We start from the raw sequence: 23,328 nt of genomic DNA on the forward strand, positions 1-23,328 counted from the left end.
AAAAACTACAGTTCCTCGAGGTGTGACAGCTGGATCCAAGGTTCAGGTAAGTAAGAACGGTGGCAAGTCAGCAAAATCGTGGAAGTAATTTGAGAGGCAGGAGGTCGACAAACAAGAAAGTAATAGGAGTAAGTAGACAACTGAAACAGACGGACATGGGTAATAAACAAGAGGACTTCTTTGAATGAGGAACAGAACAAGGATAGACAGGAAACGGGCAACAGAGAAGAGCACTGAGCTAGGACTCCGATATCTCAGTGTTGATACGCAAGGACACAATCTCTGTTGTTGCCATAAGAGACGCTGACACAGGAAGCAGAAATGACAGCAACGGGTCTTCCCGAAGAACCAGACCACATTGAAATCTCCAATGGTCCATCTTGGAAAGTGCTGTTGAATGCAGCAGACGTGTGGATAAACGCCACGACAACCAGAGTGACCACGCGTGCCTATATCTGACATTTCTTTGAAAGGTAAATGATAGGCTGGAGTTCCAAAGGAAGAAGAAAGTGAAAGCAATGATAACATTCGATCAAATGATACAGATCAAATAGTGTGCAGCAGAAAACATTCTCATGGAGTTGCTAAGTAACCCATGGAGATTATACCAGCTAAAGGTCTTGCGAGTGCCTTTCTCAAAATGTTCCTCTCTAGATCCAAATTGGAGAATGTGGTGGCAGATCTGAAAATGGGGTGAGGAATTTCTGATTTCCCTCTGGTCATATGGCATATCGGACTCCAAACAAAGGGGCAGAGCACAATGTTGTAAATGATGGCATGGTGTAGGTGGTGGTTTCGATCTTCTGAGGTTAGGGAATTGTGCAGTTGCTGATTCATTGCAAGGAGGTGTGTTATGAGAGCCATGGGATTCTCCTAGTCCCTGACATGAGCCAGGAGATGTGGCTTGGAAGAGGGCTCGCATAGACATCTGGAAACAGCTTAAACAGTGAGGGGTTTCGGCAATGCTTGGTTATCCTGTTAACCTCACGTTGGCGCACCAGAAGAAGTTTTCTTGTTCACCCATGTGGAATTGGCTAGAGATTTTTTGGACTGCTTCTGCTCCAGGATAACTTGAAAGACAGTTTCTGAGAGTCAAATCATGTGCATTTTATATACTTTGGGGGCAGGATGTGAACCCACTTTTAAAGCTATGGAGGAGCCTTTCCTGGTGATATTTAGGAGAGCGTATTGGGGGTATTCTCCCTAGCAAGCCTATAGGATGGGAATTATTGGTATACTGCTTTTATTTTGTCTCTCACTTCACTTTCACCCACTTTTTGGCACTTAGATGAGCAGCTGTGCGGGACGTTTGAAGAGGATATTCGATAGGGCCTTTGCAATGTCAATGAAGTTGATTAATGGGATGTTGCGAGTTGTCTTGAAGGTGTTTGTTTTGGCTTGATACTGAAGCGGTAATGTGTTCCATTCCCAGTAATCTTGATGTTTAGCTTTAATGAACAGATGAAAACAAAGAAACGTCACGTGGTGCACATGCCCATCAGAAGGTGCTGCTGCAAATAGAAACACTATACGCACAGTACAGAAATATTTGGTCTATTTCAATAAAGCAATACTAAAGACGGTGTACCACAATCCTTCTGGGATAACTAGATACATATATTTGTTACATATCACTGACGTGATTCCAGATACAGTGTGAGAAAATAAAAAAAACAGCCATACTGTGTATGCCTGTAAAAACTGGACCCGATTTATATTTTGCAGCAGACAATATATTTACACCAAAGCAGGTAATTGCTAGCCAGAAAATAATCTACAATTGTATTGCTGTCATATTCGAGATTGTTCACAACTTGTTCCACATCACATCCAAAATAGATGCAAGTGAAGAGCAAATAATCCATTAATATTAAGACGTTGCTCAACTATCTAGGTTGTGTCTGATAGTCTGATGAATACTATGCTGGCCTCCTTCGGGGCAGCTCCATTGTGTTATCTTATTAGGCACTTGCATAGCGCCTTTTTACCATTGGTCTGAGCTCAAAGTGGTGTAGGATGAACGCCCTCTGGGACTGTATTCCGGGTCAGTGGAGAGAGTAGAGTAGTAAAAAGTGCTTGGGTGCACTCGGTATGTGTGCAGCCAGGCCAGTTTATGTGGTGTGTAGCTGCATTCTAATGCTAGTCATGGGGTTTGTGGTTGTGTGAGAGCAGTAGAATGTGCACATATAGGCGGAATTGTCATGGGTAGCTGAATTCTAGCAGATGTGGTGCTTGTGTATGAGATTATGGGTGCAGCTAGACCGATTGTTCATGTGGGATCGCTCCAACCTAAAGACTGTTGAGGTGTTAGTAGAGGTGTATAGGTATGTGTGCAGCTAGGCCAAATAAATTGAGTGGTATAGCTGCATTCTATTGTTTGTTGGTGAAGATGAGAGAATTAGCATATTGGTATGCCTGAGTATCTGTGCGAATGTGAGGGAGCCACCTGGTTCTGATTACCTTCCAGTGCCTGCTGAGGTGACCGTATCTCCCTATTTTAGAGGTTCGGAACTTTAGATATCCAAGAGACATTCTCTGTCTAGTGTGGAGTTTGTTCTGATTACCAAGCTTGAGTGCGTCTTTCCCTGCTTGACAGTGTCATCAGTGTTGAGTTGCCTGATGCCAGACCTTTACTGGGCTAAGTGATTGCAGGTCAATGGTCATCCCTGTGTTTTGGTGAATCTGCATTTGCCTATTGGATGACACCTTCTCAGTGTACAGTTACATCAGGTTCTTTGCTATCTGACATACGGATATATTCTAAATATGATGACTGGTACTATGTGAACCCGAAGGTCTAGCATCAGACCATGCCATGTTGTTGATGCTGTGTCTGACTGACATTATTACGTGCAGCAGAGGGTTGAGTATTCCTGGTCTAGTGTTTGGTTTGAGTATTGATAACAGGCGACAGCATATCGATGTCACTTGCAGGAGCTTGCCTTGCCAGATTCCTCACCTGATTTATGAGCATATTCCCTTGAAGGTGGAACAAAGTCAGTCCATATCTCATGCTAGAGCATAAGTGCTAATGGGCCAATTTTTCCATGTCCGGGGTATTTGTTCACAGAGATTTGTTTGGAATTCCCATCCTAGTTTATTGTTTAATGACACTGCATCATTGTCCCTTCGCAGAGCTCAGTTTGCTAGAGAGGTCATCTGATAGCAGAGAGTAGTGCATCTCCACAAGAGACTAAGAGCAAGCCCATTCAGAGCTTCAGTACATAGCTGATACTGGGTCCCAGGTAAAGGAGTTCAGGGCATTAACTCCCAGACAGATCAGCGTAAGCATCACCTGATCAGAGAGCACATTGCTTACCTGGTGGATGAAAAGATCAGGCCCAATCATATTGTTTGAACATAAGTGCTACTAGGCCCTGGGTTTGTAGTTCTGCGCATTCATTTCCAGCACTTACCACCCCCACAGGCTGCTCCAGGTGGGATGTGTTCCCTGTGCCTTGCGGTCCATCAATTCCAAGATCTGGACACCTCTCTTTCCCCTGTTTTCATTTAGGCCATCTATCAGTGGCCCAATTAAGTTGGAACCATCTCACACCCCTGTTTCCCCGTTGACCCTTCAGGGAAGGGTAAACCGTGGGTCTCAAAAACCATCCCCCCCATTCAGATGCTTCTCTTCTTCCCTGCACTCCACTCTGGTCCGGCCTATTCCCAGATGGCAAGTGGTTAAACATTTCTACATTAGAGATACAGCACTAGGTACAAAACAATTAGATTTGAGATACCCGGCAAGTGGGGAAAATGCTTACATTTGAGATACAGCAGTGGGAAAGGAAAGCCCACATTTGAGATACGGTAGGTAGAAAACACCTTTATTTGAGATAACTGTCAGGTGGGACAAAATGCCTATATTTGGGATACAGCAGTGGGAAAGAGAAGCCCACATTTGAGATATGGCAGTAAATACAAAACCACCTACAATTGTGAAACAACAGCGATTGGAAAACTACTTACTAGCTGGTTAACATTGGTGTGCTATACTGTTTAAGGTAATAAGAGTGGTAGGGCTTTGGTGGAATACAGTGATTTCTGTACTCCCCACACAGACCACACTTACCTTATTAGTCGCTGCTGGTTTACCACAGTTCAGATGAATGGGTCAGCCTGTCCACACTGACGTACCAAATCCCATATTTTCATGTCAATTTCAGATGCAGTTAAGCAAATGTGCTTGCCAATCATTACGACAGATAATTAAGATGCCAGCTCCACATTGCCCTGAGAAAATTACAAAGCCATTTTAGCATTGCTACCCCTAACTTTTCATCCTAGTTTCTCAATGCCATTGGATCCCCTAAACTCCTGACAAGCACACTCTGCCAGGAAAGCAAACATTTTCTGGAGTGTCTGCTTGTCAGGTAACACCCACGCCGTGAATTAAATGGTAAACATGTGCCAAATACTATGTATGTGCCCCTTCACACATGGGGCTGTGAAGTGATCCCTCTTTCCCAAGGAAAGTATTTCCCCTGCATTTGATGCAGTGGGTTTCTTAAAACGATGGAGCTTGAACACACACCAGAAAGACAAACACAGGTGCTCAGACACCTACACACCACTAACTGAGGTAATTCACCATGTACCCACTCATTCAGTAATGAATGAGTGTCTGCTAGACGGAGTGAAACATCACTCATACATCTCACTCACCTTATCCACTAATATTTACCACATAGTCACCTCACTCATCCCATGGCCCTCAATCAGCATTGTTACTTACCTCAATCCCTCAATTATGTACCCGCTCACTTCACAGACATATCCACTTATTTCACTCACTAGCGAGTAACTATGAATGGTAAACAATCGTCTCACTCACATAGCGAGAGAGAGTGTGTGTGTCTGTGTGTCTGTGTGCGTGTGCGTGTCCGTGTGCGTGTGCGTGCGTGTGTGTGTGTGTGTGTGTGTGTAAAAGTAAACGAGTGCATAAGTATGCACTTTAAACCAGCTTCAGCATTACGCCCTGGAATTGGTGGAAGGTTGAATGGGAGTACTTCCATATTTGGTGTGGGGGTGAGTGTGGTATCCTACAAGCCAGTGAGGTGCTCTTGATTCCTCAGGGCTGTGTGTGTATGTTCTGCAAGTGAGCTGAGATTGGTGCACCAGATAAGGTGGTGGACATTCTGCAGAATGGATGCCCATGCTGCTTCTGAGTTTGGTGCTGCTGGCTGTGGATCTGGGGGCTGTGGACTGGACACCAAATGTGCTTCTACGTGTGGTGGGATCAGCCACCAACTGTTCTCGTGGAAGAGGCTGGGGGCACATGCCACCAACTAGGTTTTGGTGAGAGGGGTGTATTGTATTGTATTAGTCATTCATTTAGCGCCTTTTCCCATTTGTATGGCCTAAACGCACTTTGTGGTAGGAACACCCTCGGGGACCGAAATCCAGGTATGGGAAAGTTCTAAGTGAAGGGTTAATATGTGTATGTGCCTTTTGCCAGGATTAGGACTTAGAGGTCTGGCTAGGCTCCAGAAAGCAACCTGGGAGGTCAGGCACGAGGGTGGGTGTTGAGGGAGGTCACGACCGAGCGATAGTGCAGGAGACTCGATATGTGCCCAGCTAGACAGAACTTTTTCATAGGTTGCGCTGTATTCTAGAGGCAGAGGTTTTGAGGCACGTTTGGAGTTTCAGTGCAAAAGATTATGTGACCAGCTAGACCAAATTTGTCAGGAGGATAGCTCAGTAGGCAACGTGCTCGCCTGGGAAGCAAGACGATACGGAGTATCACAGGTTCGATCCCTGGGTCCACGCTTAGAAACCTCTGGGTATTAAGTGCGTTATAAATAACCCATCATATCATATCATAGTCATAGCTGCATTCTGAAGTGCATGGATGAATAGCCATGCCTGCTGCAGATGTCCACCGAAGTGGTCTATTTATACATACCTTGAGCTCATGAATGATGGAGCTTATCTTTGAAATTGCTTTGTCCGTTCTGTGGTTAAGCAAAGCTTGCTTAGATTTTCTTTAATTTTTATGTTATTTTATTACACGCTGAAAACCACGCTGGCAATTGGGGCGTGGATCACACAAACAACAAGACACAACAAAAGAACGGATAACAGGACCTTAATAAGGTCGGTGATGAAGTAGCAATGGGGACTTTATCTGAACAGATAGGTTTTGAGCCCCTTTCTGAATAACAGTAAATTACTTTCCAGGTGCAAGTTAGGTGGAAGTTAGGTGGAAGAGTGTCCCAGGTAATGGACGCAATGTAAAGAAAAGATTTGCCTTTCGCTTTCTGCCGTTTCGGGTGTGGACAGTTTAATAGCATGGTGTTGCTTGAACGTAACCTTTAAATGTGTTGGTAAGTTGTTATTCTTCTCTTTAGATAGTCTAAGGCTGATCCATAAACTGCTTTGTGAGCAAAGACAGCCATTTTAAATTAGATTCTAGCTTTATGGGGAGCCACTGAAGAGACTTTCAATGTACTGTGATATGCTCACCTCATTTTCCTTAAGAGTTTTAAGAGGTATTGGGTGTTATGTATGATGCTGTTCACGTGTGCATCAGAGCTAACGTTACATCTAAGAAAGTGCCTAATGTTTTATTTTTTGTCTGTTTTAATAACACATCCATCCAGCCAAAATATGTGTATCTGTGATCTAATTATAATCCTTGATGGGGAGAGCCGAAGAGTAGCAATTCTGATTTAGAATCGTTTAGCCACATCCAACGCTTTGCCACCCATTGCTTAACTGTTTTGAAGATATCATTTAATCTGGCAGTATCTTGATCATAATTACCCTCCTGTCGCAGCCGAAGCTGAGTGTCGTCAGCATAGTTGTTAAAGTGCATATTCCGATCTTCTAACATATCACCCAGGGGTTTGATGTACAGATTAAACAAAGCTGGGTACAGACAAGTCCCCTGTGGAACTCCAAAAAAGATGGGAGTATGGTCCGATAGGGCCTCACCCCAATGGACAGCTGAGACCGTATCGGACAGAAAGGAGTGGATTCACTTCATAGCATTGGGAGAGCACTTGCCTGTTTCACCCAATGTTGCCAAAAGAGCATCATGGTCCATCAAATTGAATGCCGCTCACAGATCCAAAAGGACCAATAAGCCACATCCTCTGAAATATCTAACATCCCTGACTGCATGTCCAGCAGAGCACTCTCAGTACTATGGTGAGTTGTAAAGCATGACTGTTTACAATGGAGGATATTTTGGTATTTTAGAAAGTCCTGGAACTGTTTTCTAGCTTCTTTATCTAAGATTTTCAACAAGAAGGGGGTGTTTGTGATGGGTATTAGGTTAGATATATTGTTGGGATATTTACCAGCTTTTTTAGTAAGGGGGTGATCGCGACTCGCTTCATATTTCGAGAGAGCTCCGTGTGTTTGAAAGAAGAATTGATAAAGTGGATACGGAATGAATCAAAGATAGTTCCATTTGCCAGTATAATCTTTGAAGGAATAATATCTCCTAAACAAGAAGTAGGATGCATACTCTTCATAAGTCCCAGAAATTCTGCCATATTGATATATTGGAACACAAAGTCTGATTCTGTAACCTCAATGTTCCCTTTGGGTTCATTGGTAACATTGCAGTCTCTCACTGTGCAGGATTATTGACCTAGACAACCGTGACAGAGGACTTAATCTTGTCTCTAGCCCCTGAGACTTTGTCAGCACAGGCTTTTTGAATTCTGAAAGAGTCATTTGTAGATGGTATAAAAGGAATTTGCAGTTGCCTAGGATTTTCAATCTTTCTCATCATGTGAAAGAATTCTTTAACTCCATTTTCGGCTTTCGCAATTTGTTTCTCAAAGAAGTATTTCTTAGCATTGTATGTAGCACTCTATGTTTTTGTGAGTTCCTTCCAGGTTATTTTATGGACATCAGATTTTGTTTTCATTCAAAGGCGTTCGGCCTGTCTTTTAGATTTCTTCATTTCCTTTAGTTCCTTAGTATACCAATTATTATGGTAGGTTTTGTCTCTCACCACTGTGGTTCTCAAAGGGGCAACCTGATCTAACATTTTAGTCATAATTGAGTCAAATATGTCAATTAGGAGCTCAGGGTTATCCCCATCGGAGATAAGATCCATTTTCAACGTGATCCCCTAACTGAAGTCAATTGCATTGACTTTTCTGAAATTCCTAATATGGATTTATTTTCTTAAGTGGTGCATGTGTCAATTGCAGTTTTTGCTTACAAAATACCTGAATAGAATGAGTACAGTGATCTGACAAAATACAAGACTTCGGGCCTCATCAGGGGTTGGAGGGCATGCGCCAGGATACCGTCCAATGCTATTAGCGTTGCCGCAACTCAGTCTGGTGCAATTTGCGCTGGATCCCGAGTTGCGGTGGAGAGGTAAATCCCCATTCCCATTGGGTCCAGGGGTTTCTTGGCACTATTAAAGCCTCGGGCACTTAGTGCTGCGCTAATAGTGCAGAAAACACGCAGAAAAGGGAGATTCTCACCACCAGCAAAAAGCTGGAGTTAAAACTCCCACTTTCCGCCCAACTCAAGATTGGGCGGAGCAGTAAATGCAGCGGTAATAGCATTGCCTATGCATTTTACCACTCCACCCAACTCATGATGAGGACTTTGGTCTCCATAATCTCTGCTTGAAGATTTCTAGTAGATACCTAATCAAGAATGTTACCTTTAGAGTGGGTGGGCTCACTGTTTAATATAATGAATGCTGTCTTTGTAAGGTTATTCTCCAACTTCACTGCTTCCTGGTCAGTAGTGTCCCAGGAATCACCGATTGAAGTCACCCAGAAGTAATGTGGTACATCCAGTTTTATTTAGGGGTTGTAGGAGTTGGGTTAATTCTTCACTGAAATCGGGCCTATCATTTGGTGGCCGAAATATCAAAAGATTGAGACAATTTGGTGGATCAAGTTTCAATTTTAATTATAGAATATCACAAACTCCACAAATAACGGGGATATGATAGAATGGGAAGTCTTCTCTCCCAATGATGGACACACCCCCACCTTTGGAATTAGAACAATTATTTAAGAAAAACGAATAAGTAGCTGGTACAGACAATTCCATGATTGGACCACAAGGGTCTTGTAATAAAGTTTCTGTGAGACATATCATGTCCAGATTATGTTCCAAAATGAAGTCATCACAATATATAGCAGGTACATTAAGAGATCTTGGGCCTCATTACAATAGGGACAGTGCGGAAACAAGGGTGCCCGTAAGCCTACCGGCACACTTGTTTCCGGACCGCCACATTCCCAGTCTGCATGCCGGGGCCACTGTGCCCGACAGGTCTGACCCTGCCGGGCACAGCAGTCATGGTAGGCAGACTGATCACGGAAGCACTAGCACCATTAGTAACGGCGCCGGTGCTTCCGTGTCCCCACTCCCATTGAGCCCTACGGGACTCTATGGGAATGGTGATTAACAAAATTACTGGCACCTGACTTCCTAGCCACCGGACTTGTAATAGCCTGGTGGCACCGGGAAGTCAGGCACTGGTAATTCTTTAGGGGTCCGGCCACAACCAGCCGGTAGCACCTGAAGGGTTACCGCCGGACTAGTAATGAGGCCCCTTGTGTTCAATAAGACTATATGAAACAAAAGTTGACACTAGCTCTGATCAGGTTGGTCAGGCATCATAAGAGGGTCATTGCTATCGTGCTCCAGGTTACTTGTATTTGACTGACTATTATTTTGAGAGAGAGGATTACTGACATTCTCTGAAGTATTCATAATAGGCAGAAGGTCAGATACATTTTCATTCACCAGGCATACAGAGTCTGGTTCTGGACAGTCAGTGTTTTTATCGTGTGTACCGTCATGGGGGGTTAAATATTAGGTTGTAATCCGGGGCTGGACTATTTCTGAAGATATCTGGACACAATTGCTTCCCGTGCCATTTTCCGGCAGCTAAGGATAAGGCAAAAGTAGAGGGGCAAGCCATACTATGTACAACCGGTAAATGTAAGAACGATATAGGCCAAAGAATACATTTATATTAGAAAGAATATTAGCTCAAATAGAGGAGAAATTACCTGAATAGCCACAGCGTCCAGTGCCCCAACTCATTCTAACCGGCACTAACCGGTTCGGCGCTGTCGCGCCAGCCGGCAAAGAAAAGGCTCCAACAACTTCAGTGAGCATGGGAAATGTAGTTAATAGCACGTGAGTCGGCGAGCAATCCGTTTCAAGCAGAACCCTGATTACAAACAATGTGCAAATGAACAAAAATACAATTTCCAAGGAAGATAAGGTCAAAACAATTCAATATAAAACGCAAGTTCAGAAATCTTTTAAAAGCAAGTAAAAACGAAAATAAAAGCAAGGGCACTAAACGTTTTATAACTACTGAAATATGGAACTTAAGGCAAAAGCCTTTTATACTGGCACTGGCCGGCTTGGTACTGTCGAAAAGGACCTAAGAACTACAATGAGCATGCGAAATGTAGTTCTTAGCACTATTATGACCATTATGGGCAGGCTATCCACGGGTGAAAACCAGGTGCAATCGACTGGTTGTCCTAGAACATCATCTAGGAGGGGCAGGCAGGCTACCAGAAAATAGTTCAATGGGCAAAACACCCAATCTGCTTCCAGGTGTTGCGTTTGTGCGCCACCAACTGGGATTTCGGGTGTAGCTCGGATCGGAGTGTGTCAAAGTATTTGTACTCTGGCAAATGCACATTCTCCTCTGGTGAACACAGTTACAGGATCCCTATAATCTAGCTATACTGTCTCAAATGGTGGCCCACAGTTATATGGGTCCCAAAGGTTACATTTTACATTCACACCCCAATAGGGAACCTTCGCTCTCACAGTAACAATAAAGGCAGGATCAATTTACACCAATCTTTTATGAGAAACTGGCCTTCGGCCCACCCAGCAGTTACTACTTAGTCTGGTGAAAATACATCCAGCGTTTGCTTGTTTTTTAGAACCAAAAAGAGGGCATTAATGGGCCAAACAATGTATATATATTCTGGGTCCTTGGAATGTTGCTCGATTAAACTGATAGAAATCCAGATATATTATTGACTGAAGCTAAACTGAAACGGGTTCCAGGCTGCCATCTTGGAATTTGCATACTGCAACGAAAATAAGTTTGAAATTGGCATACAGAAAACAATTATGGTATGTACATATCCTGGGCAGGGTAAGGGAATGCCACAGAGGTTTGGACTATGCCATTTCCAATAAAACAAAATAGCAAAATTCGGCAATGTGGCTCGAATACCTGGAGATTGGTCCGCAAACACAAAAGTGAGAGGTTATATGTATTTTTGCATTCCTTGATAAACGTACAACGTGATTAAAGCATAAAAAGGCAATTTTGAGAGACTAATAACTTGGGCCACCATAGAGGGAATTGCATCAATCTTTCAGAAATTAATATACAGCCTACTTAAAACATGTGCTTTAAAGGTAGTGAGATGCATAGGGCAAAATAATAGGGATATCCTAACATAGTATTTCCCTTTAACTTAAAATAGAATGAGATGTGCTTTATCCTCTTCACTATATTTTTGGCCCCTAGTCAGCACTTCACAAACAAAAGTTACCAGGAATAATCAGAGTGGCCCGAGTATGTTTTTGACAGCTCCAAGCAATTCTGTCATGGGGCAAACTTAGGTTCTATTTGTCTATAATGTGCACTGCCTATGGATATATAGTAGTGGATACTTTCATGTGGTCAATCCCAGCTAATGAATCCAGAAAGTAAGGCGTTTTAGGCCCAGTAACCCGTTTGTTACAGATGACAGTGTTCCATTACTATATAATCATGGACCGTGCAAATGGTAGACAAATTGAAACTAAGTACTTGAGTTTTAAGTTATCATTGAGAGCAGGAGATCAACCATGATTTTGTGTGGTTTTTAAAATCAACGAGTCATTAAATAGAGGAAGTGCCCTGAGGAAGACGTGTTCAAGGGTCGAAACACGTGTTGGCTGTCCAGTAAAGCTATCATGTTTCTGAAATTGTGGGTCTATACATTTTGTCAATGTGACTGGAACCAGTATTTATTGAATATTGGAGAGGTGTGGCGCAACTGGTCAAATGATCACAATCAATCAGTATTCCGGGACTTTGGGCTTTGGTCACCTTATCTTCCTGACTAATGCTGGTATACCCATTAAAAAGAATAAGGTATGTATAGATTAGAGAACGCAAAGAATTCATCCGGCTTGATAGCTCAAATGGGGAATAGCCCGTTGTTAACCTCTCCTAATATGTATGTACCAGTACTTTTTTTTAAATGCAATGAGTTTGCAAATTTGCATAAGTAAGTAAGATTTATGAGCGAGTCAAATTCACACACTCTCTATTATGTGTATCTACCATTCGTGTTATTTCGAACATCAATTTTAAAACATAAATGTCACAATAGTATTTTTTGTATTGCAATACAATAGTGTTTATTTGAAGAACAGGAATGTCATTTTCAATCAGAAATGACTTACAAAAACACTTTTACAGATGGTGAAGGCATTCCCTGGATGAGTGCCTGTACAATAGCACAAAGATCAGAGCAAGTAATGAGTCTGTTTATGGAGGTGTGAACGAAAATGTGCATAAACCAGGGACAAAACACAACAAATATAGTGACAACGTCATTCATGTATATATGCAAGAGAGCAAAGGGTCAAGTGGGGAGAAAGTCAGGAAGGGGTAGAGAGAAAGAAGGATGAAAGAGTGGTTAGGGGAAGCCAAGATGGGACGGTTGAGAAAAAACGGGAGGGAAAATTAGGTCACAGGAAAGGAAGGAATTAGTGAAAGGAAAGAAAATGGGAGAAAGAAGCAAAAAGTAGACAAGGCTGGAGTGAGGATCCTAAGGATGGGAAGGAAGGGGGAAGTTGGAAGAAAAGGGTAAGGAATGAGACAAAAAGGGAAGTGGAATAAAGTAAGGTGGAAGAAGAAGAGATGGTGGAGAAAGGTGGAACATATAATGGCAGACAATCAAGGGAGAAGGAGGATGAGACTGAGGGGTCAGAATGATAAAAAAAGATAAAAGGAGGAAATAGAGAGAGAGAACTGACGGGCCATAAAAAAGAGAAAAACAAACACAAAAGAGGAGGAAAAAAAGAGTTGCAATGGGAGTGAAATAAATAAGAAGCAAAAACAAAGAGAGAAAAAAAGAAATAAACATGTAAATAAAGATATGGGCAAAGAGAAAGAAAGCACAAATAAAAAATAAAGAGCTGGGTAAAAGAAAGAGAAAGTGAGGGACTAAAAAGGGTAGTGGGGAGCGATAGTGAAACAAATAGGACAATGTGTAAAAATAGAAGAAACAGATTTTGATAATAACTGAGAACAGCAGATGTGATTGTCTTATTTGTGACAATTTCCAGCTGTTGGGCTGCTGTCTCTTTTCTGTTCCTGATCTTTGTCAATTTCTCAGATCATTATATTTGTTTCTGATCTTAATTTCTTCCTGAGTAAATGTGTCTCCTTTCTTTGTGTCTTTGCTTTGCTTCTTTGCCATGCCTCTTCTTAATCAATTTTCCCCTTTGTCTCATATATGTATTTTTCTTTGATTCTTATCTTTTTTCTCTTACACTGTGTCATCCTTTGTGTCCTTTTCCATTGTGTCTCTTTTTACATGTTTGCTGTTTATCTTTTCCTTGTGTCACGGAACCATGCCCACAATTTGTTTCTCTAACTTTGTTCTGGTCTTTGCCTCTTTTCACTTGAAGTCTAGAATTTTGCCTGACAGTGGTTGCTTCTTCCCCTGTATCTAACATTGCATTTCTTGGCATTTGGTTTATATTTGTCTCCTTTTCGATTACTTGCATATTTCTGTTTGATTTCTGTCTCATTGCCTGTATCTGATATCTACCCATCCGTCATGTGTCTTATTGCAATATTGTATTTATGTCTGGTAAGCGTCTGGTAATTCTGTAACTTTCTCTTCATCTGATGTTTTCCTCCTGCTAATTTACTTGAACTTTCTCTTTTTCCTTATGAATTGTTTATCTTTGCTGTTTCAAATCCTTATCATTCCCTTGTGTCTGATGTATGCATATTTCCTTGAATGTAATCTTTTGTCGCCTATATTTAATGTGCGTCTCCTTTCCCTCCACCAAGTCCTTGCCTTGTTCGTGGTTCAAATCTCCTTTTCCGCATGTCTAATGTTTGTCTCTGTTCCCTTAATTGGATATTTGTTTTCCTTCTCTTCGTCTGATCTGTGTCTCTTTCCCATGTGTCTGATCTTTGTTTCTTTACCTGCATATTACATTTGTCTCTCTTTCCTGTCTGTGCTATTTCTCTTTTGCTCCGTCTTATCTGTGTTTCCTTTTATGTGGTGTACCTCCTTCCACTGTCTGAGCTTTTTCTGCTTTTTTGTCTGCCATTTGCTTCTTTTCCATGTGTCTGATCTTTGTCCTTTGCCAAGGTTTTAATCTCTGTCTCTCTCCATTTGCTCAATATTCGTCTCTTTCCCTTTGATTAATAGTTTTCTGTCTGCTGATCATCTGGTCTTTTTTCCATCTTCCCAAATTACACATGGCTATGTTCTCTCCCTTATTGTGGCCTCTGTTTCTATCAGTTATGGTGGATTGCAGATGACCAAGGTAGTGCGTGACTTCCTGGAAGCTCAACAGGTACAGCAAGCCCTGGAGCTCTGGTCTGATTGGCTGCAGGTGGGCCATGTGGACGAATTCCTATCCTTTGTACCTGCGCCTGATCGCAAGGTAATTATCAACTTAGGACATATTTTGTTAAAGAACATTTTATTTTATTATTATATAATTTACTAGCTGGAATACCCGGCGTTGCCCATTTCCTGATCGAGTTGTGCCTCATGTGCCCTGGAGGATGTTGCTCTTGGCCTCATGCCAGTAAGTCTTGCTTCAGTTTGCTCTGGCATCTCATTTGCCCTGGAGAAAGTTGCTCTTGTCCTCTGGTCAGCAAGTCATGCTGCTGTTTGTTGTTGTGTTTCAGAAGCTCTTCATATTGATTTTCATTTTGCATCAGATGGAGCTTTTCCAAGTTGTGTTTGTTTTCTGTGTGGCATGTTTCAGTCACTTGATGGCTTCAGCACGTTTGAGAAAATGCCCAAGAAAGATTGATTGATTGTGCTCTCTTCTCGTGAATGAACCTAGTTAAACTGTACCTTCCCTGATAAAAAAAAATGTAAAATAATGTGTTTGTATTCCCTTTACAAATGCTTTAATCAAAACCTTTGAACTGTACACAGTAGTAATACATTTTAAAAGAATAGCCAACATATCAAAACTTTGCTTCAGACACTTTTCCAAATGTTGCCTCCTTCTAGTATCTACTGTAGTGTATCGGGGTAAGCATCAGTGTCTACGGAATACATTTGTTGCATCCAAACAGACTATAATCTTTCCCCAGGCAAATGATGTATCCATGCAAAATGTGGTAGCAGTGGGTTCAACGGTGTGGATTTGTATAGCTGGACAAACATACACACACAAAAATGTTTTTGCATGTAAGATTTTTGCATCCAAACATGGATCTTGCCCCAGACAAAAGAGGAATTCATGCACAATTTGGTAGACGTGGGTTCAACAGTGTGGATTTGTATAGCCAGACAAACATACATTCAGCTTTATATATAAAGAATGTTTGGTAGAACACACAGATAAGATTACAATACAATTTAAGTACACAGAGAAATTAACAGGAAAAATTAACAAACACACTGCAAAGGTTGATGGGCAGCAGAACGTGTTTCTACCTCAAAGAGTTTTTTTATGCAATTCAATTCCCCATGTCCACAAAAGATGAACTTTATTTGCCAACCAAATTGCCCACAGGTCACAATCATCAGATCTTTGTCGCATTGATTTTAGTATGCCTTAATTTGTGCTGAAATTGAAAGCTTTGTATTACTCCTTTTCACCAGATCAACAGTATTGTTGCTAAAAATTGAATGAAAAGAAAGAAAATAGTCAAAAGCAGTAGAAGACTGCCCCCAATATGTTTAATGTCAAGCATGGTAGCCTGTAAGCTGTTGTTTCAAACATGAAATAAAGTAACAAATATATCGTTATACTGGGTATGGTGCTTATTCCTAATTACAAAAGAAATATTCAAATGGTTCATTCATTTCACACAATTGTTTGTGCATACTATTCTTCAATGGATTATAACTGCTATCATTTTGAAATTAATCTTCTGCCTTCCAAGACAAATAATGTTCATGATGTTTTTCCTTTTATATGGATCACAACAAATTCTGCTGAAGCACAATAATACATAGAAACCAAACCAAATGTTCACTCAGTCAGATTAAAATGTAACATTAAATATGTTCTAACATAGTCTTCATTAAACAATTTCAAAGGTGTGTGCATCTATCCTAAATACATATGTTCAATTGATTAAACCAGTCCATCGCAAACAATACCACTAAATGGCTGTGTGTGAGCAAATAAGTATTGGCTAAAAGCCCCTGAGGGTCATTTTACAGTATATGCTAATTGCACGCAGGGGACCACTTGCTCTTACGTGTTGCTGGTCCCCTGCATTCAATTTTCAACACTCCCCGCTTTGTGAGAAATAAAACGCTGCCTGCAAATTACGGTTTGCCGAAGGCGTTTTATAATAGAACCCTCATTTTATAATGGGAGGTGTGTTAAATTGAGGCTTAAAAGCAATGCCTCCATTTAATGTGCCAGGCCATTTTAAAGCAGTACTCATTGGTGTAGCACCTGGTAAAGACCAGGCAGATTGCAGAGAAATCCATTTGAAAACGCTGCATGTAAAGCATAATTTGCATTTCCTTCACCAGAAGATAAAACTTATGAAACCCTCTGCAGGTATATGTCTGTGGAATCTCTTTATAGATGCCTCACAGGTTGATGTAACTCTTATCACAAGTAAAAAGTCTTACTGAACAAGGCTCAGGCATCTCTCCAGTAGAGCACCAAGGTTCAAGGTGAAGACCTTCAGCAGCTCTGAAATAGTGCTGCATGCTTCTCTCCCATTCACTTTGTTGCCACCCATGTGTAGGCTCTGCTTGTTCTAGGTCTGGTGGTAAGGTAGAACCCAGTAGCAAAATAGTTTTAAGCACATGGCCCAGTTTACCTCGGTGGACCCCAATGTCCTCAAAATATTGTATCCCAGGATGTCAATCACCATATCCAGAGTTTGCTAGGGCTGCTTGTTTGTAGTTTGGGACCACAGCTGTTTCCTCCACTTAAGTAACCTCTAACCTGCTGTTGTTGTCCAGGGTTTCCGGCTGCTCCTGGCCAGCACCACTGCCTGCTACCAGCTCTTTCAGGAGAAGAAGAAGGAGGGCCATGGGGACGCCATCATGTTTCAGGGTAAAATGGTTGTAGATGTAGTTGTTGCACAACTCATCACTCATAACTTATACTTAACCTTTCCACTACCTTCCACCTCTCCAATCTCTGTCTATCAATTTATGTTGGGACCTGATTAAGATGCTACATTCACCAGCCAACCTATACCTACTGCTGATAGAAGCATGCATGTTTTTTTTATAGATGCTTAAAGTAGTGTAGGTGGACGTTTGGACTATCCAAAACATGTCCTCTATGTAGTTCACTGGACAGTCGGCTAATGACTAAATGCCCTTCTGTACTCATGACAGACTGTCTAACAAGAGCCCGTGGCCGGGGCTAGATTTACAGACAGATGACCTAGTGCTCACTTTGTGATGGCTGAATATAGAATACAATAAAAAATAATTATGAACAAATTGAGGAGGCATGAACGATGTGCCTTTGACGTGTCTCAGACGTTTGGTATATGCTTTCTCTGATATGGATCAACTCAACATACCTTCCACCTTGATGCACAAGTAGGCAGTGTGACAGTCCCTCACACCCTTTCCAGTCATAAGGAATGTGGCAAAGTCTCTTCAGATCCAATTTAACATTAGACAACTTTACCATGTGCTCCAACCTTCCCTTTGTGCAAGGATGTGGGACACAAACCATCGGACAGTAACACACCATCTGACAGCCAGTTGCAGCCCTTGGGCCCAAATGCAACATATAAAGGTTAGATGGAGTTGTCTGGTCTCAACACAACATCATACAGTCTGACACAAACTGAATGTATATCTTTACTCTGCCTGCATTCACTTCACCATACGTTCACTTTGACACTTTTAGTTCCCCATACCTTTAGTACTGCTTTCTTTTACTTCATCATTACAGAGGGAGACCCCCACTGTCCCCTTCTTTTCTACCTCATTTACTACCCCCTGCTACCTCTTAACCCTAACCCAAACATCCATAGACATCTTCACAAGATGCAGGCGAAGCAAAGGCATGAAAAAGTAAATGCATGTATGTAAATATCTGGCAAAGTGAATGTAGACGAGGTAAGTGCAGACAAGGTCTTCTGGGAAAAGTAAGGGGGTAATACCACCAGAATCCTTAAACCATTTTAGACAGCATATGACATCACCTGTGGCCCTTACACAAAATTACAATCCCTTCAGTGGCACTGCCCTCTGTGTCCCTGAACAGCATTAGACAGTCTGATAAAGTTCCATGGGCCTATGCATAGTATGATACAGTTTAGCACATCCACTTGAGACCCTACACACAAATGAAGAGTCTGACATAGTCCCTTGACCGATAGCCCTACATTGCACCATGTGACACAACTGAGCTGGGTACTTACACATCATTGGACAAACAGGTCTAGACTCTGTGCTGTTACACAGCATTTGACACAGAGACCCTACAACACAAATGAAGAGTTTGACATAGTCCCTTGAACGATAGTCCTATATTGCACCATGTGACACAGATGAGCTGGGCACTTACACATCATTGGACAAACAGGTCTAGACTCTGTGCTACTACACGGCATTTGACACAGATTTCGCGGTGTGCAGGATAACCTTACAGGGATATGTTTTGATGAACTTCTTTAGTGCTGTCAAAATATAATCCTTGGTGACCTGCCACTCAAAATTCAAAATCTTCACCTTAGTGCTCTCTTATTTGCTAATATTTACACGCAATGCCATTAAGAAGGAGAGACCATAGCTCATATGTACTCTGTTCCTTTCTATGACAGGGCTGAAAGTGAAGACTTTGAGCATAAACCAAATCTTGTCCGACAAAACCTTAAAGAAGGAGAATACTTATATACAGGTAACAAACAATATGATTACGCTGCTGCTGTTGTGGCAATGCTCGCCTAGACTATTGGCCATTGCAAATGTTTCCCATATACGAACCACGACTCTCATATGCCTGTGCGCTCCCCAGGGTTGCATTGACTGGAACAGAGACCTCCTGAAGAAGGAGCTGGGACTAAGCGAGGAAGACATCATCGACATACCAGCCTTGTTCAAGCTAGAAACCGATGGCTTGGCTGGCACCTTTTTCCCAGACATGGTAAGGAAGTATTCAGGGTGTGGAATTTGCAACATCTTGGACTGAGTTTTGTCTCCTTCCCACTTGACAAACACAACTCCAGGAAAAGCTGGAGGTCGCAAAGAAGGAAAGCAACTAAACTCTAAGTCATAGACATGATCTGATAAGGGCACGGGGCAACCCTCTAGCTCGAGAAGAGGCCAGTCCTTTTACCCTTTTCACTTCAGTGGCACACAGCATACCCAGCACAGAGCATTCCAAGTTAATTTCCAATGCAATGTTCTCTTCTCTGCACTCCCATCACATTGCCTTCTACCGTCTCATCGTCCATGCAGGCTTACAGGCACCCGTTCATGAATACGTCAACGCCAACACAGCAGCCTACATAAGTCCTCCCACCAACCTGGGAAACCTTGCATCTTTTCTGAGGTTAGGGCTGGTATCACTCTTTATCGGCTTTCAAGTGCATTGGGAGGCGGGACTTTCATTGCTCGTTCTTCCTTGATATGGGATTTCAGTTGGTACTTCTCTTTTCTGCTTCGTCTACAGAGCCCTGCAAAGTGCAGGGTTCACCATGGCAAATTGAGACCATGGGCAGAAGTCACAAGACCGTTGAACATTCAGACGTTACCTGTTGGTAAAAGGGCCACTACCAAGTCAGGAAACATTAATACTTTTTCAGTGCATGGAAGCAAAGCATTGTTGTTATTGAAGTACAACCAAGCATCTGCCACACATACCTGACCCTGGTGGGGGCAATTGGTAAGTGCAACTTATCGTTAGATTTCTCGTGAGGGTTCAGTAAGATCTACAGACCATTGCCATATGCTGAACACTGCAATCATGGTCCTTGGCATGTTTTGCAGAGGATTGGGGAGGATAATGTAGGCCTCAAATGAGAGAGTTGGCAGGATTACACCCTGTGGTACCCCACAGGTTATGTTTAGTCTTACTGAGTTAAACTCTAATGAACTTACATTTTACCTCTATTTCCATCAGAAAAGATTTGGCTCTATCCCGTGCCATCATTAATATGTCTATTTGAGTTTCTGATCGATTGACCAATATTCCGTGGTGTACCGTGCCATATTCCACTGATAGATCTAATAGTATTAGGACCACTGGAAGTCCTCAATCCCTTGAAGTTACCAAGCACTCTTGTAAATATCCATTCATGTTGTTTCTAGTCCTGTTGTTACCTCAATCCCTAATGATAGTCCTCAAAACAATTATTTGCTTAAGAAACTGCTACAATTGAACAATTACTGCCAAGTACCTTCACAACAAAAAAGGCAAAGTTTAAGCTTCGAAGAGGGGTAGCCAACCTGCAGCTCCCCCACATGTTTTCCCTATGAGCCCCATGTCCTTAGCTGTTGACTACACGGGTTAGGCCTGATGAAAGATTCAGGCCAACATATGTATAGAGCCCCAGGTTGCCCCTGTCTCGAGGATCAGCAGAATCGGCTGGAGGGCCCTTTCACAGAAGTGTTACTAATGAAGTTAGTGAAGCATTCAGTAGTTATAGCGGTTGCTCCACCAAAATCTACATGTATAATCCAAACAAGCATTTACAAAGCCAACACTTTTTGGGCTGTGATAAGGATTTCTGTCTTTATACAAGGAGACACTCAAGGCAGAGGCAGAATAAACAGAGAAGGCAGGCAAAGAGAAAAGAGGGAGACTAGCACTGCAGCCAGCAGTATAGGGTAGACAGGAGGACGGGGAAGTGAGTGCCACAGAAGAGGGCATTGCTTCCTAGATTAGAGAAGAGGGGATTTATATAGCAGTTAGTGAGCTCTGCAGCTCTGGAGGAGATCAGGACACATGTCCAGAAGGAGCATGTCACAGGAGCATTGGCCAGAAATGGAGGCCATTGGTCTCAGGAGCAGAGGATCATTTCTGTCTCAGGCATAGAGAGAGGGTGCAGTTGAATATGGGTGGGCTGAAAGCAGCCCTGGGCAGGGCTCCATCCGCTGGACTCAAAGACAGAGGAACTGCATGCACAGCCAGTTCCATTCCCCCCCACCCCCCCCCCATAGCAGCGTTTGTATTTCCATCACCTACACCTACACTCCATTTGTCTGACACCCTTCACAAGCTGGTTGGATCCCACATGCTCTAAACTGATAAACACTGGTCCCTTACAGAAGGTATGAATCAGGGACACAAAGCTCAGAGAGCTACCTCTGGCACCTGCGGTGAAGGTAAGAGGCAGAGGGCTTGAGTGGGGACAGAGATAAAGGTAATCCAGCATTCCTTACAGTCCCGTTTATCGTAGTACTTCCTCTTTGCACAGCCAGGAACAAAATGTATATATGGGAAATTCTCTGACGTCACCTCTCACTATAACGATCGAAAGCAAAGGCACAGATCAAAGCAGCGGATCAGCTTAATGTGTCAATCTTTCCAACTAAACTCTGGAAACACCTTTAGGTCGTGAGAGCAGGACACGGACAATACATAATACAACAAAACCTTATTGGCATGACACGAGTTGCAAGGGTTTACAAACGCATTTACATGTTCATAGATACATAATGCCTATAGCCCTGGCGTGACTACTTGGTGTGTGCCTCTGGTCTGCAATGGCTGGGGTAAAATTAATGAGATGTTCCTTCAGATATGTCAGGGAAGCTCGGACTGCACTAATGCCCAGATTACTTACTGGTACCCTTAATTACTCAGCATCCTACTCTTTCTCTTCCCAGCCCTTATTGGCGAGGTGGGCCAAGTCCGAGACAGCTACCCATGTTCAGGGCAAAGCTAGCTAGAAGCCTTACTAAATTATGACAGATTGTTTTTATTTTTCAAGTTCCTGTTCTTTTTAAGCTGGTATTATGGTGTAAATTACAGGTTTATTCATCTTTTCATTCTGCTCTATTCAATTCAATGTACCCCATAAGAAATTGAAAGCCAGGGTGTTTTTAAAAGGATGTCCATGAATTGACCGAACACAAAATGTCCAAAGGAGAAAAAAATGGAAGTTATTTGAACGAAAATAACTTTTGGTTTTCTCTCCCACGGACATTTCCGACAACCTGCTCCCCCCGCCCCCTTACTTACCTTCGGGCAGCACACTTAACTGTGTGCCGCCGCCTCCGCCATCCCTCTGTGACGCCGGTTCCCTTCACTTACGTGCATGGTAACCGGTGCCGCAGGGTCCTTTTTCTTTAAAAAAAAAAAAAAAAAAAAAAAACTTTATTATGTGGGTTACAGGGACACCTCTGCCACCCCCCCCCCCATGCGATTACAGTGAGCAAGGTGCGGGGGACACCCCCGCAACACCTGCTCCCCTTGTACACTGTAATTGCACCAAATGGTAGATGTTTTAGAACTGTTCAGCCATACGTCATTTTCATGCAGCCAAAATTCGAACATATCTACCATTCGGTTTTTTATTTTCGTTATTATATACGGATATTTATCAAGCCATAAGATGAAACTACTACTGCATCGCCCCTCAATTCTCTCTGTGACGTATCTCAGAGCCCTAGTCGACACCCACTGTGTCAGTGTACAGTCTCTCAGCCACCTTCAGCATCACTGCAGGTTCATGCCACGTGGCCAGTGCTGGAATTGAGGCTGATATTGACAGATTTGAGATCTGGCAGAATTGAACATGCCTTTGCTGTATGTTGGATGGGGTCTGTGGCTCAGTAAACTAATGCATCCACTACAGAGGTTTGCGTATGACCTCATGGTCACACGATTGCATCCTGACAGGTCCACCAAAACCCTCATCATTCAGAGGTTGATAAAAAAAATTGAGCACCATTGAGATGCGTAAATATAAACATTTGTTATTAACACAACGATGCCGCATGGGGTGAATGTGGGCTCTATGAAATACACATGTTATGGTACATCTCCTTTACAGATCAGGCCTGTTGGTCTGATGCATTAAAGGCTGTCAGAAAAGCTGTAGGGCTAGCTGTGGTTCTGCATGCGTGAAGGCTGTCAGTAAAGTTGTCCCAAAGCTGTGTGGGAAAGTTTCACTAAGCTGTAGCTCATGTCCATACAAAA

The 23,328-nt window shown here is 42.5% G+C and overlaps 1 protein-coding gene across 1 annotated transcript in view; it reads left to right on the forward strand.

Annotated features, from left to right (window-relative positions):
• Nucleotides 1-23,328, forward strand: part of LOC138473213 (protein-arginine deiminase type-3-like) — a 211,800-nt gene that overhangs the window by 184,878 nt on the left and 3,594 nt on the right. Inside the window, exons 12-15 of the mRNA XM_069611781.1 lie at nt 14,520-14,664; nt 17,175-17,268; nt 19,004-19,080; nt 19,198-19,326. Coding sequence (XP_069467882.1) covers nt 14,520-14,664; nt 17,175-17,268; nt 19,004-19,080; nt 19,198-19,326 — 445 coding nt within the window. The remainder of the gene's footprint in view (nt 1-14,519; nt 14,665-17,174; nt 17,269-19,003; nt 19,081-19,197; nt 19,327-23,328) is intronic.

The sequence above is a fragment of the Ambystoma mexicanum genome, chromosome 8 (assembly GCF_040938575.1).
Source record: "Ambystoma mexicanum isolate Mex_15411 chromosome 8, UKY_AmexF1_1, whole genome shotgun sequence".
Lineage (NCBI taxonomy): Eukaryota > Metazoa > Chordata > Amphibia > Caudata > Ambystomatidae > Ambystoma > Ambystoma mexicanum.